General features: G+C 53.3%; 1 protein-coding gene across 5 annotated transcripts in view; it reads right to left on the bottom strand.

Annotated features, from left to right (window-relative positions):
- Window positions 1-20246, bottom strand: part of pan (transcription factor pangolin) — a 227348-nt gene that overhangs the window by 180773 nt on the left and 26329 nt on the right. For 3 of the 5 annotated variants that reach the window (XM_089583200.1, XM_089583199.1, XM_089583198.1), the window contains one exon: window positions 18511-18602. The exons of 1 other annotated variant lie outside the window; for it this stretch is intronic. In XM_089583200.1, the coding sequence (XP_089439326.1) occupies window positions 18511-18602 (92 nt within the window). Of the gene's footprint in view, window positions 1-18510; window positions 18603-20246 lie in introns of those variants that run through there. One more of the 5 variants, XM_089583201.1, reaches the window with a different exon arrangement.

A 20246-nucleotide genomic window follows, 5' to 3' on the forward strand; every position in this document is an offset into this window, starting at 1 on the left:
ATCGCGAGAGGGACTGCGTCAGTGACCGAACGGAAATTACAACGAAAAATTTCACTCCTCACATTACGCGCAGACTATTTTACAAACGCCGACGCGGCAAGAAACCTGTTTATTCAGCGAGAAGAGGAAGAAAAGAGGACTGAGAGGACCGCACGACAAATCGCTTGTGTGACCTCCCACGACTTTACTTTTATTGACGCTGAGCAAATAGACGCACGCCGCCAAAGCGCGTCGCCATAGCAGCAGCGCGCGGTAAAACTCGCACATTATAAGTCAACTCTGCGACGTGGCGTGCGCTGGACAAGTTTGCTTCCCTGGCAGCAGCCACAGACATTAACCGAATATGGAGTGTAGAAGCCGGCGGTCAAGACATGGTTCAACGCGACACCCTGTCATTTCTCGGCGACACACCTGTCAACAAACGTGTGAACAATGTAATTATTTTTTCCCCTACTCTCCACCCACTTTTCCGTCCGCACTTGGCGGAACCACTCTCGCACTGCACACCTCACCTGGACGACAAAGATCACGTGCAGAACAGTAAAGATCAACTGTGCGTTCAAAAGCGCACACCACATGTACATACACGGCCACGTGTAGCGCGCTTTGCATACCTTTAGGAAAAAAGGATGGGTTACGCACGGTTAACTGTGAGGGTTCGGACGAAAGAGAACAAGACTGTCTCCACAGGATACCAGGGGCTACCGCGGATGAGAGAATGCACTTGTATGCTAGTTGAGAGGACCCAACATTTCGCGCGTCCATATACATTTTCGGCTTCTCCGCCGCTAGAGCAGTGACGAAGCCGGGAGGAGCCGCGCGTCCACTCTTTCCAGCGTGGCGCGACTCCGGGGCGAACGGGACGGTCAGCCCGGCGCTTGTCAACGCGCAGCGCACGAGGACGGAATACGTAGGCAGGAAGAGGCCGAGGTGAGCGAACGCGCAGGCAGCCGCACCTCATCGGCTCCTCCGCCGAGATAGCGGCCACAGCCCGGTTCTCCAGCAGCCGGGGCCAGCAGCCTATCGAGTCGCGCATCGTTTCTCCCAAATGGCCGCATCAATCTCGCTGCCCAGGGAAACGAGCAACGGGTCATAAACGAAGACGCGCCCCTGAAAGCCTCACCTTCAATGGCGCCAGCACAACCTCCCCGCCGCCCAAACTCGGCACGGGCCAGAAAAGGGGGGAAAAAAAGAGCACTGCCTCCTCACTCGGCCCCGCTGTTTCCTCGAGAATTCACACGTCCCGAGGCCGCGTCAGGCAGCTATAACTTGATGGAAACGTCAGCAGCTGAAAGCTTAGGATACGCAATTACAGAGGCATGCCAAAGGTTGCATGCTGAAGAAAGCGCGTGCGCCGAGGACAGTGCCTGGAATGCTCAAAACGATTGACACGTGGCAAAATAGCTTTGCACAAGGTTCTGCAACGCACCAGAATAACAGCATCTTTCCAGTGGCTTTCTGGTTCCCACACGTGAATGGCGCGCTAAGTACTTGGATAATAATAGACACTTTTAGTTGGCCGTACGTAACGGGCTTACGTACGCAACGCACACTACGTTGCGTACGGTACGAATGGCGCGTCCATCACACTTTTAGTTAGCCGTACGTTAGCGTCCTTCCGACTGGACGTACCAAGCGCATCCTAAAATTCTCCGCTGTGCTTCTCCGCGCCATCTGGCGCAAGAAATAAGAACTGATGCTTGAAAAGTTCTTGACATCAGCCAAGCCAAGCCTCTCGCCAATCCTCCTCCAGCCGTTCTCGCTGTTTTGTTTGCTTCAGGTTGTGATTCTCGTGTGCTCCGCGACTACCACAGCAGCTATCGAAATGCCGAGAAGCATTTAATTACTGGTAACGGAGCTGGCTGCATCGCGAGTCTTTTTTTTTGTTCCAAGAAAAACTATGCAAGCAGAAGAAAATGAAATAATTGACTAAAAGCCAGAGAAGTGCTCCGCCAGGTGTCGTTGTTACGAGGTAAACACAGTTAGGCCTACAGCTTGAAAATCGCCAAATTATTTGAAAAACAGGGGCTAGTTATCGCTTATACTTCTGCGTGTAGGCGAGAGTGTGCAAAATAAAAGCGAACCGCTACCATTTGAGAGAGCTATCCCGCCGGAGAATGCAGCGGCGACATGTTTTTATTTCGAAGCGGGCGAGCTGGGCGCCGCCATCTTGTCAACGCAACCCGTAACGTGCCCGTAGCGCACGCACGCAACGACAGGATGCGTGCGTACGTACGCAAGCGGCCCAGCGGTACGGAACGTTCTGCGCATGCGCACTCGCGACCCGCAACGTTCCTGCGTACGTAACGCCGTTCCGTACGGCCAACTAAAAGTGTCTAATGCCCGCCACTACGCTTCCGAAGCGTCCAGGCTCAGGAAGCACGCCAGAGTAGTGAACCACGATTAATTTCAACCCCCTGGGGTTCCTTCACGACAGTGGCGGTCTTAAAGGGGGGGTCACAAGCGCCAAAATCTCCGCACACATAATGCACTCCTGCTGCATGCGGCCACGCACTGAGCAACACAGCGTATAATCAATGAGCGTACAAAGATAAGGTAAAGGTCATGACTCATAAGGAGTTACAATATGGAGAGGATCTAACAAGTTCTGAAGAAGGGAGGCAGCCTAAAAGCGGTCAAGAGGAAATTAGCCATCGGCGAACATCAGATGTACACCCCAAGAGACAAGGAGGGCAATGTCATTACCAATATGGATAAGATAGTTAAAACAGCTGAACAATTCTACAGAGATTTCTTCCATAGCCTAAGTAATCAGAATGCTAGCCAGTGGTGCATGAATTGGACATTCCGTTTGTAACGAAATAGGAAACAAAGAAAGCGTTGCAATCAATGCCAAGGGGGAAAGCGGCTGGTGAGGATTAGGCAACTGCACACCCGTTGAAGGACGGTGGGGAGATCGTGCTAGAAATACCTGCCACCCTGTTACGTAGTGTTTCGTGACCTCGAGCGCACCGGAATATTGGAATAACGCTGACATCATCTCAATTCACAAGAAATGGGACGTCAAGGAATTGAAAAATTAGACCGATCATTTACTGTCCTTTGTTTACAAGGTATTTACCAAAGTGATAGCTTAGAGTTCAGTCAACCAAAGGACCAGACCAGACTGGCTTTTACAAAGGCTACTCGACGGTAGACAATATTCACACCATCAATCAGCAGATAGAGAAATGCGCAGAATACAACCAACCGCTATATATAGCCTTCACAGACTACAAGAAAGCCTTCGACGCAGTCGACATGACATGAGTGGATGCGAATGGAGAGTGGATGTGACAGGTGGGTGGATGCGACAGCGAAGTTTGGCACGTGTATTTCGCGACGATGGCATCCGCTTAGCTATTTTCATGTTATTAACAACTTGAGAGGAACAAATATTCACTGCCGAAGGCGCTCGAGGGCGAGGCAGCATGAGGGCATCTTTGGACGACCGAAGCAGGGGTTTCCGTTGGCGCTGGAACGGCAGTCTTCCGTTCTTGATCGCCTAACAAGTTCACCGTTGCATGCGAGAAAGCCCTTCGCGGGCGCAATGATCCGCTACGGGATGTGTCGGATCCTCTGATCGAATTGCGGCCCACCACTAGAACGGTAGTGACTATGCGGGTCCATCTCATATACGCAAAATTCCAATGTTTGCTGCTCATCAACGACTGTCCGCTTACCGGCATTAATCAGCGCAAGGTGGGGTCTTGAGTCCGGGTTGTTAAGAGTGGACAACGTGGTCCTGGGAGCCGGGTGTGACTCATCGCAAAGCAAGGGATATGACGAGGCCTGGCGCCGGCGGCAGAAGCATAGACGACGACGGCCGGGGCTGTTGCACTCCAAATCACCGAACCTCCGAACCGATCGAAGGAGGCTGTCTCCCACGGGCCTGGGAGAAATTACTGTCAGACGAGTGTCGTCGTTAGGCAAAGCTGCGGCGAGGAGCTTGCGACAGCAGCAGCACGGCGGAAGCAGCGGTATACGTTGGCCGAGTCGACCTTCGGGTCACCGGACTGGATGATGCTACGCAGGGTCACGCTGAGCGAGGCTGCTAATTGAAAGACGCTGTGTCGAATGGGTCTCGTGCTTCGGCCATCCGGCGGGGGAGTTCGAGAAGGTTCAACCACCTGCGAGGAGACTGCGGGATTCTGCTTTCCCACGGAGGCAACGCACAGAAAACTTGCGGCAGTGGTCAAGGTGACGCATCTGTGTTTGATGACTGTCTTCCCCTTCTCATCCCCCGAGCTGTGAGAGAGCGAGAGAGCTTCAGCACCGCCCCGTGCCGGGGGTGGTACCGCCAGCGTCATCAATGGCCCATCCGATTGGACAACGTTATTCGAACTAAGTTCCCCAGTCAGGGATCTGGGGAACGCGAACCGTATTTAACGGGATGTTGTTGTGTGATCGGAGCATTGCATTCGATTCGATTCCATTCTCTTCTGTAAATATGTAGAATAAACCTTTTTGTACAGTTTCCTCGATAGCGCAGTCCGACAACGTCATTCGGAGCCGGTACCTGCGGGGCTAAACGAGTTAGTCATCTCCAGGACCCCTCCGTCTCCAACACTGGTTCCAGCGGTGGGATTGTGGCCCTGTTCCTAACAGGGTGTATGCATTGTAGAGCTGCACTCGGGCCGTAGTTATTTAATTGGACCAGACCCGGTGCTGGCAGGGCCTTCCATTGCGTTCGCGAAGGAACCTGACCTACTTGCCCGGCTCTCGAACCGCACAAGTTCGGCTCAAGCCCAAGCGCGCTTTTCGGTAACGCCAGAGACTCTTGTTTCTACTATGTACTTGAAGGAGCCCTGCGACGTTAATCAAGCGTGTGGTTTTTAATTTTTGTATCTGGCCTTAGACGTCCAAAGAAGATATCCAAAATGGTAATATTTAATATTTTAATCTGCTCCAGAAATGCTCGTTTCGTGCCGATGGTAACGAAACGCTGCCGATTTTCCGCAGTATATATGAGGCGGCCGACAAATTGGCCGCTCCCTTTTTTATTGGTTGGGCGTAGTTTGAGCTTAATTCTTTACTCGAGATAGAGATCCAAAATACAATGGGGATAAGGTGGCCGCAGATGGAGGGATATGGGATAGGCCTTCGTCCTGCGATGAACAATGGGCTGATGATGATGATATGCTGTTCTCCGAACATTACTCTCATCGGCATGAATCGACAGGAGGGTTTCTGGGGACGAGGCTCATGATTTTTTTTTTTACGCGTGGAAAAAAAAAAGGCGCAACGTCATTCCAACACCGCGTCCATTAGCGTAAACTTTTGTTACGGTCAGCTACTTTGACAGCCCTTTCTTGGATATTAAAGGTGCACTGAAGAGGATTCTGAACTCGTCTTTTTGGCGCGGGAACTCGATCTACACATTCTGAGCATTCTTAGAAACTGCGATTTATTGCCCTGTGTGGCCGATTTCCCCAATTAAAACGAATTAACGTCCGGCTCCCGCGTTTTTTTTTTTTTTTTTTGAATTCTGCCTCGTACGGTGGGCGGAGTCGACCAACGCGTGGAGCGCCTCTCACCCAGTCCCGTGGAGGCTTTGCTTTCGCTTATTTTGTTTTTTAGGTTTCCATGAATAAATAGTTTGATTCGCAGATAATATGGCCGCAAAATAAGCCCGAAGAAATAAAAATACGCGCGGACTATTTGCTACTACGGACTACTACGTATTACTCCGCCGATGGCAGAGCGGCAAGCCGCCACGGGATTGGGTGAAAGGCGCTCCACGCGTTGGTCGACTCCGCCCACCGTACGAGGCAGAATTTTAAAAAAAAACGGCGGGAGCCGGACGTTAATTCGATTTAATTGGGGAAATAGGCCACACAGGGCAGTAAATCGCAGTTTCTAAGAAAGCTCGGAACGTGTAGATCGAGTTCCCGCGGCAAAAACAAAAGTTCAGATTCCTCTTCAGTGCACCTTTAAACCTACAGGTTACACTTAGACTCCGGGGAAAAGGCAGGCTTAAAACCGCAGATATATAGTAGTGAACCAAACGACGTTAGATTCGGTTTTTCGAATTTGACATGTTTATGAGCTTGGTGGGAAGACAATACCACACCTTTTACGCGATACCAACCAATATTTACCACCACATTAAGCCACAATTTGTCCCAACCGCTAATTTATTGAATTACTTTCTGCAGCGCGTGAAGATACCGGCGATTATAAGCAATTTCATAACAAAATCAGGCATCAATTTCAAGAATACCTTTTCACAATAACCTAATGCCCTCAGTACTTCGCGCGCAGGCCTTTTACGGCAATCACTGCCTCGTACCGCCGAGGCATAAGACATAACCACTGAGCGATTTGTTCTTCGGACGCGACGCTTTAGTTATTTAACACTGCTCAATTGAATTAATGTCAGCAGACCAGCTTGGCCACTACATAAGGTCGACCCTCCTCTTCGTCAACCAATTTTCACCAAGAGTAAAAGAGTGTATGGTGTCGTCCTTCTGTTAAAACACGTATTCAAAGCCAAAGTCGTTGCGTGCCTAAGGAATCGCATCGCAACCCTTTCGAGAATTCAGAACCTTTTGGTCACGGTACCTTGGATTCGGTGAAGTAGACCAAATCCAAGAGCGAAGTATCAACCCGAAGGCATTACGCATCCGCCTCTGTGGTTTAATGCGCTAAGCTGATAACGAGGTCCACGTCGAGGGCGTTCGGGCGACGTATGTAACGAATCCCGTCGCTTTCAACAAAGAAAGAAATTTATGTGATTTATTCGACGACTTCACTCTTTTCCACTGGTCACCTGTCCACATCAGGTGTTCCTTTGCATGTCATTCTGGCAGTGCAGTCATTTTCAATGATGACCGAGTTTTGAGCTGGGCTCCTGGCATTTAGCTCAGCACATGGCACATAACGTCTCACAGTCCATGGAGCCAATGAAGAGACTGGTACCAGGGCCAAATCTTTGGAAACGTCCATAACAGACGGTCGAAAGGTGTTTTGGCTCGCGCGAACGTCTTTGCTGACACTTTGGTTGGTCCATCTGGGGTGTCCCGGTGAAGATCGGAAAACCAAACCTCCTCTAAATCTCTCTTGAAACACGCGAAGCCGTGGACAGCCCCAGTGTGAAATGCATTGAAAGCTGGTAGTGTTTCACCCCAGAGTAGTGGCCGCGACGCTTCCTGCACCTCGCACTCAGCCCACTCGTTATGAAAATATGAATCAATACATTTGGTTTGGTTTATGGGGTTTAACGTCCCAAAGCGACTAAGGCTATGAGAGACGCCGTAGTGGAGGGCTCCGGAAATTTCGACCACCTGGGGTTCTTTAACGTGCACTGACATCGCACAGTACACGGGCCTCGAATTTCTCCTCCAAAGAAATTCAGCCGCCGCGGCCGGGATCGAACCCACGTCTTTCGGGCCAGCAGCCGAGCACCATAGCCACTGAGCCACCGCGGCGGCATGAATCAATACATGCGACCGGAGAATATGGCACTTGAAAGCGACCGCAAGTTAATAATAATTTAGAAAAAAAAATTAACACAGAGGGAAGCGCTCATGAAAGGGCGAAAACGAGAAATAACTGAAAGCAAACTGTTACGCCCCAAGAAACTCCTGGCGACAGAAGAGGTCATTATTGCATCAAAACATACTCAGGAAAGGCAGGTATGTTTTTTTTTATTTCCTGATAGTTTATACGGAAAAAATTTAAAAAACATCTTTTTGTTGACTACTGCAGTCGTGGTTCCAAAAACTATTACCTAATAAGAGCAGCAGGGTAGCTACGTGCAGCGCAAAAGCCATGTTGCTCGCGTTGAAGCACTGCCGAGTTTACCACTGTCTCCTTGACGCCAGAGTGAGACGACCTGGAGCGGCACAGGGTCGAGAACGATGTCGATTACCTTCCCCGCCCATCTCTCATGCATCGATACACGCGAGAATGCGGCGCTGGCTGCGGAGCCCCCGTCAGAGCCTCGGCGGGAGAAAAGCAGAGACGCGTACGATCCCGGACCGCCAATCACCGCCGGTCACTTTTTGCATCGTTCTTCCGCCGACCACACAAGCGAGCGCAAGGCAGAACCGGCCCCCGGTGGACGCAGCACGCGATGCCGTCCCCGCGACGCAGTGCGAAACGGCCCGCGATGGAAGTGGGGCCGAGGGGAAAAAGAAAAAAGCCGTCGACCCGCGGTGGCCCGACAAGCACTGCGGCCGACTGCCCACCGGCAGCAGGTCTCCTCGAACGTCCTTGAAGCGTCACGCCAACTTGGCGCTCCGTGCGAATGCATCCCCCCCCCCCACGCCTCACGGTGCTCTCTCGCGGAGCAGAGCACGACGGGACCCCAAATAAATAGACAGGGGCGCTCCTCCCAATCCTCAAATTACAAACTGTGCCCCCCTCCGAAGAAGCCAGAAAGAGCTCTCCGGAGAGAGCCCGGGAAGGGCTCGTCGGTAATCCGCCGTCGACGAGCCATGTCCCCCCCCACCCCGCGCGCTTTTTCCCCGAGCGGGGCAAGAGAGAGAGCGCGCGCTTTCTTCGGGGCCGCGTTGTTCCGTCCATTTTGCTAGACTGGGATAGGGGGCAAAGCCAAATAAAGCCACCTCTTCCCGGCCCCTCCCATGCATTTCGCCAGAGTGAAAATCCCGTGAGCACGCTCCGAGGAGAGAGTTTCCCCCTCCGACGATCCTTTCGGGGGACGTCGTCGTTGCTGCGCACACCTTCATCCTCCTCCCCGCAACGACCGGACCACGGCTTCCTCTTGTTTCCGAGATGAGCAAAGCCGTCACGTCGCCGTCCCAATTTGCGTTTCCCCGCACTTTCCAAGTACCCCTTCGAAGATTTTAAGGACGGAAACAGCGTCGCGCGTTCTTTCTCGCTCGTATGTGCGTGCGTGCCCGGCGACGGGACAGAAGAAAAGCGCGGATACCGAACACAATCAGGGGCGCCAAAAGCCGGCGAGCGAAGAGCGCGCGCATCCGAGCCGCTCTCCTCTCGCGCCATGCCCAACAACCGCGCACGGACCCGACAGGCAGTTTTCTTCGTACACGAAGCAAACAACATTCAAGCCGGCTCTCGCTTTTCTCCGCCTCCGAGCAGGCCGGAAAAAGAAACAAACGCAGCACAGCGCACCAGGCGGCAAGGGGGCTGGAAGCGCGGCCGACGGCTGGGCGGGAGACGTCTTTCCACGAAAAGAGACAGCAGAGCGGCCCCGGAGTCAGCCTGCGTTTCTTTTTTCCACGCATGGGACACGCGCGGTGGTGTGCCTTTCGGGGAGGGACGGCGACACTGCGCACGAGGCGCCCACTCCAGCGCAGTGGCTCAGCGGCCTGGCTCCTTCGACCGCCACGGAGGAGAAACTGCCAGGCCCCACAGAACTCGATCCCCGTTCTGAAGAGCGCAGCAACCAATCTCGGCGCTGCCATCGCCTTGCAACATTCAAATAACACTCTGTAGTCTTTTTTTTTTTGTTCCCCCACTTAAAAGGCAATTTGCGCAGCGACCTTTACTTCGCGGTCAGCGACCTCTCCCTTTACTCTTACGTTCAGCCCCGTCCCAGTGCCCCGACCATACTGCCCGCTCGGAAATGTGAGAAAAGAGCCTGCAGGCCGCGATTTCCGCGCCGCATTTGGCGAGCAGGCGGCAGACGCCACAAGCGTATATGCAAGAGCAGAGGAGGCGAAGCGTGAAGGCGCGCTTTTCCGGCGCGCGCGCGCTGCTCGTGCACGAGGCGAGGCGCCGCGCGATCCTCCAGGAAAAAGACGAGTGCGTTCGCGCGAACGCCTTCTCTCCTCACGTACAAAAGATATACAGCCTTTACAAGCCCCTCGAAAGATGCTGTGAGGGCGCCAAAGTAACGCGTGGCGTGTCCCGTCATGCTGGTCTACACGCGAAAAGTGACCGGCGATGGCCCGCAACGCGTATACGCTGTGCGCTTTGGAAGCAGCCAGGCGAATTAAAGCATTCGTAACCTTCCGAACCTGTCGATCTAAAGTGAGGGGAAAAAAATAAAGAAAACCCGCCCGTGCAAGCTAGACTCGTTAGCGAAAGATGCGTGCGCGGGACAAATACGTCGCCTCCACGCCAACGCACTCCATCACGCTGGCCCAGAGCAGCTTCCGGCCATCCCGTGCTACGCCAACAGCGTGATGGCTCTCGGCATAAAAAGCGCGGATTATGTGGTCGATACGCTGCCTTTCTGCGAGCGAAAGTCGCGGGTGGATCCCGTGTAAGCAAGAAGATTATCCCTCGCTCGGTACACCCTACACGCGAGAGGCATGCGTGCGACCACGTCACCAGGCAGGAGCCGTAGAAAGGAAGCCTCGACAGTGGCGCCGGAGGTCCTTAAAGACATCCAGCTCAGCGGGGGCCGATAAACCGCCGAACAACGCACCCCACAGATTCGCGGTACTGCCGGTGGCAACAAGACTCTCCGATTGACAGCAGCCAAACCATGCTCCGGCGCGATGGCACTCGTGCTGAACGAGCTGGACGGGAAAGGTGTCTGCCCCTGCGACGCCTGTTCCGGCCGACAAAAGGCGGGCCGTGCGCAGCTGACCAAAAGTACGGCGCCTCGCTCCGCACAGCTAGAGCATAGCCCCTCCGCAACTCTCACGCCACGCGTGAACGGAAGAAGAGCAGAAAAATAAAAACATAAAAACGGACAACCGAGCGAATAGCGTGCAGCAGCCGGTAGCGTACACCGAGGCACGTCCACCGCCAGCGTTCGTGGTGCCAGCATCGTTCCTTCCTCATCGACGGCATGTCGCCGAGCTCCGGAGCGCACCACGGGAGCCCAGGAAGAGAGAGCGGCGGCCACGGAGAGAGACGCCCCTGCAGAACAGGTTCCGCGCGAAGTGAGAAACAAAGACGGAGAAGGCGCCGCTGCGGGGAGGGGTGCCGCGACGCACTTCCAGACAAGCGACGTGCCCCCCAGGAGCCCGCGCCGGCCGGGAATCCAAACCGCGGGGGCCGCAAAAACAAACGCGAGCAGGGGGGGACTCGAGCCGCGCGTGTAATCCGGTTAAAGAAAGGCGGCCGGAGAAACGACGGCCCCGCTTCGCGGCTTCCTCCGCGCAAAAGTTCCGCCAGTCGCGTTTCATAATCATGAACACCTGTGTTCCCAGCTTGGGCTAATTGCTCGCCGCATACGGACGTGTTTATGCGAACGCTGCGCCGGGCTTGATTGCACCGTGACCGACTCCGCAGCACTCGGGACCCGGCGGGCAGGCTGCGGCTCCGAGAATCGGGCTAGCGATCGCCTACGAAAGTAGACGCTGCGACGCACGTCAAGGCGCGCCTAAATCGAGACAATTAGAAGCCCCCCGGTCGTGAAAAATAGCGCCATCTTTGCAGTTCGCATTATGAAAAGAGAGAATGGTGACACACGGGCCAGCGCAACACGGCCAAACGTCTCGTGAGAGAAGGCAGAATACTGCGGGCCGGAAAACGCCGCAAATTTCTCCGCACGGCAATCAGCGCCGTCATGAGCAGGTTTCGAAAACAACGACAGCCTCGTCAAACGCAGCGCACACCCGAAGAAGAAGACGCTGCGGGCAAACCGCGAGGCCAGCGTGTCCGCAAAGCGCGCAACCCGCCCCCAGTAGCGTAATTGCTTTTCGCGAGAAGCCGGCAATGCGTTTTTTTACGGAGCGCGGTCCCGGGACGGGAACACTACGGCGAACGTTTTTTTTTTTCTTCTTCTTCCTTCTCCTCCTCTTCGGCTCGCGCGCGCGCCTACCGTTTTCTCCAGAAACCCGGCGCACGGAGCACACGCAACGCCGCTCGTGACCTTGTTCGCGGGTTGGCCGCCACGCGGTCCCCGCTTCCGTTACAGGTGCCTCGCCACAAAGACCGGCCGCGGACGCCACAATGCGCGCCGCGCGAGAGTGGGCGAAAAAGGAAAAAATCAAGAAATGGGCGCGCCGCGCGAGCGTCTTTCGCCTAACCGCTATATTTCTGCCTGTCGGGCGACAAACAAGGCGTGCATCTCTCGTCCGGCGGCAACAGCGCGCCCCTCCCGCGCGTACCATCGATGTCTGCCACGAGACCGTTTTCTCCGCCGAGGATGGGAGCGCGTGGCAACGACCGCAGTTCGACCCGGTCGAGTCCTTGACTAAAGCGCGCCGTCGCTATCGTCCACGTCCGTCGCCCAGCGCAGAGGGCGATACTTAACACCCGCACCTGCGAACAATAGGCGCAGAGAAACGCTAGGGCGACACACGCCGCGTTCCCCGCCACGGTGACATCGCGCACGCGACGGAAGCGGCAGCGCCAGGCGCATTCCGCTGCTCCGACAGGACTGACACCAACTCGCGGCGGCAGCGATCGTCGTCATGCAAGGAGAGAGACTCGTCCGCTGCTCATGCAACGATGACGGTTACCTGGCCGGCAGTCCTCAACAAAGTTGTTCAACGTCCTAGTACCGCGCACGGTAACAATGTGAGAGTCGCAGAATTCTGAAACGTTACTTCGGCCCCTTCTGCGGTCACGTGACACAAAGTGCAACGACCTCGAGGGAGTAATACCCCTGTCACACTAGCAAATTTAATGTCATTCGAACCTAATGGCATTCGATGCATCGAATGTCATTCGGTCTCTTTCGGTGCTACACGGAAAAAAATAATGTCATTCGAAAATGATGGCATCGACGATCAGTGAAAAAAAATAGTCCAACTGAACGACATCAGCGCGCATAAAATATGTTTGAAATTGTTGTGCAGTGTTTCAAAAGTGGGTGAGAACATTTGTGTGCCGTATTATAAGCTTAAAATATTATTTGCGGCCATTCTGCACAACTTTAGCCATCAAAAGCCAAGCCAAGTACAAAGTCAACCGCAAATCCGATAAATGTAAACAAACAAAATGGCTGACATGGCGGCGCGCGGACACGCGCGGAGCTTGGAAATGGCTTCCTAAAGGTGAACTGCTCAGTTACGTCTTTAAGTACCTTCGAGCTTAACGAACATGGCACGCCAACCAACAAGAATCACACATCCCAAAATGACCGACGGTCGCGGGAAAGACGCTGCTTCACGCTCGGCCGCTGCGGTAGGCTGCTGAGACCGAGAGTAAGTTATCCATGACAGCCTCTAGTGTGAACAGATTCGCACAAACATTAACTTTTTTTAGCAGAACTAAATAAATGCACTTTCTAAGTTTGGCAGTGTGCACACTATATTTTTCCCGTCGCTTGTTCCTGCTGCGTATCTGGAGTCCAGAGTACGCATTCGGTTCGAGATCGAATGCGAATGAGTTCCCCTAACTCATTCGATGGCTAATGTCATTCGAACCTAATGACATTACATGTTCCCGTGTAGCAGTCGTTTAATGACATTAGGTGCTAATGTCATTCGATTCGAATGGCATTAAATTTGCTAGTGTGACAGGGGTATAAGACACCCCCGCAAGAATTTACAGCTCACCCGCGGTTACAGGGGATTCAGTAATTCCACGGTTCGACAGCGAGACTCGAGCAAGCAAGAAGGCAAGAGGTTAATCAGCCACACCAACGATTACGACATTTGGCTGACGAAGATGCTGAGCAAAGGTCAAGGCAAACAGGCCTACGCTACAAGGTTAAATCATGCGTACCTTGCACGCCCAGTGAAGATGCAGACGTCGCTCGAAACAGACACGACCGCGTGTCAAGAGCGAGCACTTCATGACTGCACATTTCATATCGTGGTCAAAAATGTTAGCTTTCTCACGTGTTAATTCCAGCATCGGAAGCTGAAATTAGTGCAACAGAAGCAATTCAGGATGAGCGTTGCGACGGACTTGACGACCTGCAGCGCCTGGCGGCAGAAAAAAGACGTGCCACATCCGGAAAGTAACATTCTCCCACAACGTCAACTACGATATGATCGCTACAAGGAAATCCCCAAATTTAAACTACTGCTACTTGCCCACATATCATAGCAGTATGCGGTTATTTATTAAACGAATCAAAGAGTTTTGCCCGCCGCGGCATCTGCTATCGGTTACTGAAGAACCTGAGCGCACCAAGCGAAAATAAAGGGACAGCGAACAGCCAGGAAGGTGAAGAGGGAGAAAGGACAGGGTTAGGGACCTGCCCTGTCGGTCTGCAATTTTTTTTTCACGCGCAAATAATTTTACTAACAAGGAGCTACCAGCAAGCCGCGTCCACTGCATCTCGCGGGGTCCGACGGCGGCCAGATAAGACGCGGCGCAGTCGCGATGGGGGCAATCTACATTGTATCTGGCGCCTCCAAGTGGCCGGCCGCGGCTGACTCAGCGAACAGCAGCGGGGGAGAAAGCGCACAGCGGGCGAGAGGCGCCTCCGCGGCAGAAAACAGGCCCCGCCGAAGATGGACGGCCGCAGGAAGCGGGGCCTCCCGGGAAAACGTATTTGACCAGCAGCAAGCCCAAACAAACCACGCCCAGAAGGCATCGTCGTCAGCGGGGGAAAGAATTCCGCACTCCCCCACCCCCACTTCGGAGAGCGGGGAGGTGCCTCAGCCCGCTGGAGAGAGAGCCCGACGACTCCCGCACCACGGAGGTCCCGCGCGCGGTGCTCAGCCATCTCCGCAGGCGCCTGGGAAACGACGCGCTCGACACGGGCCGCTCCTCGGCCGCGGGGTCACGTGACAGCCATCCCGCAGCAATCGGCCCAAGTGCATGCATGGCCCTCAGTAACATTTGTGTCAAAGCTGGTGCTCACGAAAGCCTGCGTGAATGGTGCCGTGCACGAAGCACTTTTCGCAGAAACTAAGGTGAATCATCTCACGCGGCCCCCAATACACCCTCCAGGCTTCGTTATGCGTTCGTTTAAAAACCCATCTCATTGCCATGCCCGTCAGTTTCGTGATAGAGAACCCCAGGACCTATACGCCCGCACTGCACGCCGAGCGAGGAGGCGAGGAAGCACGTAGGAGCATTAGGCCTGTCGTGCAGCTCACACACCTGTCACGCGGGCGCATTTAGTGCCACTTTCAACCAGTGACATTGACCTAAAGTGCCATTCGCGCAGTGTCACACGATGCGCTTTGGCGACGCTGGCTGCAGAAGGCACTTTCCCCGTAGTGAGTTTGGCGAACTCACTCCACATGGTGCGGCAAGGCGAGTGCGCATTCTCGACAGACGTGCTCAGACATTAAATTTCTTTTTGAGAATTAAAAAGCCTTAAAATCTCCATCTTAGTTTCTTGATTGCGTCTTTTAATGGGAACTTACTTTAAATCATTAGCAACTAAAAATGCGCACGCTTGAACAGCCACTCTCGCTCTGCAAATGACGACGATACCCCGTCCGCGATAGGCCTAATCACAGGGTGTGTGTACGCAATTTCGGTGATTGTGGAGAGCGAATTTGGTTTGGTTTGGTTTGGTTTATGGGGTTTAACGTCCCAAAGCGACTAAGGCTATGAGAGACGCCGTAGTGGAGGGCTCCGGAAATTTTGACCACCTGGGGTTCTTTAACGTGCACTGACATCGCACAGTACACGGGCCTCGAATTTCTCCTCCAAAGAAATTCAGCCGCCGCGACCGGGATCGAACCCGCGTCTTTCGGGCCAGCAGCCGAGCACCATAGCCACTGAGCCACCGCGGCGGCAGAGCGAATTTAAGAGTTTAGCGAATGCAAATGGACATCGAGTGTAGTTTTGACAAAAGTGACCTGAAATAGACTGTTGCTTACATTACAGGACGCGCATGCACTGAACGGGAAGCGCCGGTGAGACGCAGACTGCCGCTCAATGCTTTAGGCAACCAGCAGCAGTCACTGCCGTCGTTTCTGGATGACAAATAAGGCCGTTTCAATGAATGCGAATGGCCGCCGAACATGCTTCTGGATAAACTGATTCAAAATGAAGTAATCGGAGAAAGCAGGTAGGATAAGCGAGAAACGCAGGACCTACGCGATGTCAGCAACCCGACTACCAAGTGTTTCACAGGCGCATCGGGGCTTCCTGCAGAGTTGCCGCACTGTGTAAACAAGCAAGGGTACAACAGGTACAAAGATGAGACTGTTTAAGATAACTAAAGCGCAGCTTGCGTTTTATGCCATGCAAACGAGCACTAGCAGTTTGCAGCTTGTACACAGCGAAGTAAAGAAGAGTACTGGAGTGCAGTCATCCTCATCGGTGCATTCCTGGGGAAATTTTGCGCTATTGCGGTAAATGTTCAGTGATGTACTATGATCTTCAAGCACTCATTTAGCGTGTGCACAAAATATTTGCTAAACAAGATGCAGAAAAATGCGAAAAACACATTAAAATAAACATCCACAGAACCGAAGCAGTCGGGCGTTGCTGTGGGAAGCGATGGCAACGGCAGTTGGTCAGTGCGGGCTGTGTTCGAGTTTCGGAGACATGCCAAAATCTCAAATGTCTTCGCGGTGCTCCGTTCACTGGAATGTATCTCAGCCAAGTGATGTTAAAAAATTTGACTAGCAGCACTAGGCAGCAGTCGAGTCGAATGGCATTCGGTTGGAAGGCATTCGAAACGCCCCTGTAGCAGGGGTCTCGGATCGTGATGTTTTTTGTAGTTAACATTTATTCCGATGTGGAAATCGAACTGCGAATCAACTCGGAGTAATTAGATTTGCGATAAAATTCTATTTTCTACGTATTTCCCCGAAAACAAATTAATTTCTGAAAGGTGCTGCAACATCCATCGCCACTGCCATCATTTCCAAATAACACTTCTTTGTGCCGTGTGGCAGCGCGCACCGAAAGTGTCATTCGTTCAAGGCAAGTGCACCTAGTAAAAGTGTCACTAACCTTGCCAGTGTGACAGGGGTATTAATTAACACGGTGACAACGCCGACAGAAGCAAAAAAATAAATGCCTCAAAGCAAGGAAAATGGGCGCCGATTAAAGGGTTCTTTATTAGACAAATGTCATACGGAGTGGCTCGCACCTTATTGTGCTGAGTTAACGGTAAAAAGCAAAGCATACCCGAAAATAAAATTTCTAGCTACACTTCCGCAAATGATGTAATTTTTCTCCTGACAGCCGTTTGTCAATGCAGCTGTTCAGAACTAACGACAACATCTGCCACACCCTGCGGCCAGTTATGAGCGAACAATACAACCAACGCCTCTGTAATCAGTTTCTGAAACTGGGAAAGGATAATCGACACCGTTAACAAAGCGCCGATAATTTATCTAAAGCTGCAAATGCAATGGAGAAAAGCGCAAGACCTCTCGAAATGTGACTAATTAGTTACATACCCTCGTGCAGTACCACTTTTCGTTGACCTCTGCTCACTCTTCCGGGTGCCTCCAATTCAACCGCGGCACAAGCCGCGCTGCGCGAAGCTCGCGAGACAGAGCACGGCTGCTTTCGAGTTTCGCTTGCGTCTTTCAGGTCTTGGTTACCTAATTAACCAGACGCAAAAGTCTCCACCGCCTTCAGAAAGCCACCAATTTCATCACGGTAGGTGAAAAAAAAAATGAATAAATGCGTATGAACTACAACAACCACTGGAATGCTTCCTCATGTAAGCCTCACAAACGGCGCTGTTCAAAGCAACTGCGAGACCTCCTTCTGGGGCCCACCGCTGGCAACGCTCTACACAACAACGGGAGGCTGCACTGATGTAGTCGGCGAATTAGTCATGCAATCGCGGCACTACTTCAGGCGTTGACGTAGTGATTAAAGGCACTTGGCGTGCAAGTAGCACCACGGCTATTGCGCAGATGTCCGATGAATGACACAGTGATGAATGAAGAGCGGTCACACAGAACAGAGCTGACCACTTAACTAATCACCGTTGCATACGGACATGTACTATCAGCAACGAATGAAACGCGAACAAGAAAACTGAGGTGGCAGCACAAAAGCACCAATGTATTAGCTCCTCTATTGGAAATACAAGCGCGGTTGAACAGCACTTCTAAAGAATAGTCTTCGTGCCTTCGAAATTAAAAAAGCAGGAGCTAGTATTCAGCTTCCCCTGGATCATTTTGCAGTCGGTGGTTCAGTTGTCTTGTTCGCGTTTCATTTCTTGCTGATAGTACACACACGCACACACATACAGAGGAACGAGGACGACACGCCTGGCTAAAAAAAAAAAAAAAGGCACGTGCGACCACGAGACCACTTTTGCGCTTAAGCAACGTTCTTACGAGTACGACACAGCCGGGAACAGCACCAAATTCACGTAAATCGTCACGCCCGCTTCGCGCCGGAAAGTGCAGTCTCCTGCAAACCACACTAGCCGCGCGACGGCAGACAAATCGGGAACATCAAATTACGCACATGCACGGCACCTCGGCGGAGCGTGCCAAGAGACTGCTGCCCCTGGAACGAAAAGCAGACACAAGCCAGGCGCGCGCGCACACACCCGCACTCGCGCGACAAGCGCGCCCGGGGCAGACTCGCCGCGGCAGTGACGTCACTGGCGGACACGCCCGGCGGCGGCGGGACTGCCCGAGGCGCAAACGCGGCGGTCACCTTTCCCTTTCGCCCCCTCGGCAACAGGTCGCAGGGACCTCCCGCGAGCCCCCAAACACGGCCGCTAACTGCCACACATCGGCCGAGATAAAAAAGCGTGCGCTATAAAAACGTGCTCTGACTCACCATTGAGACGGCGGCGCCGAGGGCTCCGTTGTGGTAGGGATTCGGAACGACATATCCAAACGGCCCCGGAATGGGTTCGAACGAAGTCTTTCCTGGAGAAATGAAAAAGCACAGCGCGCCGTTGGTACCGGCGCCAGCGAGCGCAGCATCACACGCAGCGGGAGATAAGGCACCGCCGCCCTTCCCACTCAGCGTTTACTGCGGCCATCGCACGATGCGGGGCACTTCGCGTACTGCCCTGTTTACGAGGAGCGACCGTCCGACGCCGCACACCAGCAGCGCAGGTGCGGCGACGAGCGCAGCCCCGAGCACTACGTGGTGCGAGCACGCCGCCCTTCGCGACCACAGTGCTCCCCGCACGCAGTCCTCGGAATGGAACTGCGCTCCGTGATTCGCACTCCTCGACAGTCGTCGCAGCTGCGCTGCCGGCTCGTCGGAGCGCTCCAGCTCGTCAATTTGTCCAATGGTATCCGGAGAGAGACACAAACTGGTTGTCGAGCACACTACTGCTAGCTAGTACAACGCGACGAATGTCTGCTAACATGCTAGAGGTGGTGTCACGCTTCAGGCAACAGGGGGTTCCCCGACGTTACAGCGGCCGCCATTTTGGCACGCATACAGCACGGCGAAAGGCCACCGCGCGCAATGCAACTAAATGGCACTCATGGCATGAAACGGAGACGACAGCCGTCAAAGCGCCACAGTCTAACCGGAAGTGCACCTGCAGCAACGGCAGGCAGACGATAACGGGACGCGCACTGAATCAGCGGCTGTTACCCGATTGTCTACAGTAAACCAATACAGCAACGCTCACAGGGCATACGCACTATTTGTGCAGAGGGCATGGCACCTTCAGTCCTTCCCACCTCGCGGTAGTTCACGAGGTTGTGGTAAACTTAAAACCCAGTCTAGCCACACTGCTCTTTCTGGCGCTCTGTTTGCTGCCCGTTTCGAAATCTTGTACAAAAAACTAAGTTTATAAATAAGTCTAATGACAGAAGGCTCCAAGACATAGTTCATTTAGTCGAAATCTTGTTTCACTGTAATGCGCATGAACTTTAGGTAAATTAATGTTGGTAGGCAAATAAACTGCGCACTTAGCCATTCAGTGTCCGCTAGGAATGACGAATACCCAAACATTCAGTGGTGAAAATAATGGTAGCATCGATCTTGTTGTCAGTAAAGCAAGGTCAGGTCAGGATGACTAAACCGCTATCAAGAAAATCACAACTGAGACAGAGAGGCAGAAACATATATTTGCGGGTTTCCCCCCGCATGACTCGCGTTCGGATGCGTGTCAACTGAAACAGTTACTTTGTCCAACAGCGGAGTGGCGAGAACATCCTCCGCCTGATGGTAAAACGAAGCGTACAGAGCACAGCTACACCACTTTCATCTTTACGCAAATAGAGTTTCCGCGGCTTAACCCCCCAGAGTCCAGCGGGCAGATGGAATTGGCGAAGCTTCAACGCACTTTCCCAGCTTCCGAGCTCTGCAGTCAAGCAGACATGGAATCCTCAGAAAAAAGAAAAAAGACACTGTCCACTAGCGTCCGTCAAGAAGAACAAAGTCAAAAGAGAAAAGCTCTCCGTTCGAAATCCCGCGCAGCGAAACTGCGCCGAAATGTTGCCGGCGGAAGGACGAACTTTCGCGCCGACTACGCTCCATGATGATCCGGGCGTGCTCCGAGAGCGAGAGCGTCGCTGCGCACGGGTTTCGCCCCGGTGGAGAGGGAA

The sequence above is a fragment of the Amblyomma mixtum genome, chromosome 3 (genome assembly GCF_055824585.1).
Source record: "Amblyomma mixtum isolate Tamu chromosome 3, ASM5582458v1, whole genome shotgun sequence".
Classification (NCBI taxonomy): domain Eukaryota; kingdom Metazoa; phylum Arthropoda; class Arachnida; order Ixodida; family Ixodidae; genus Amblyomma; species Amblyomma mixtum.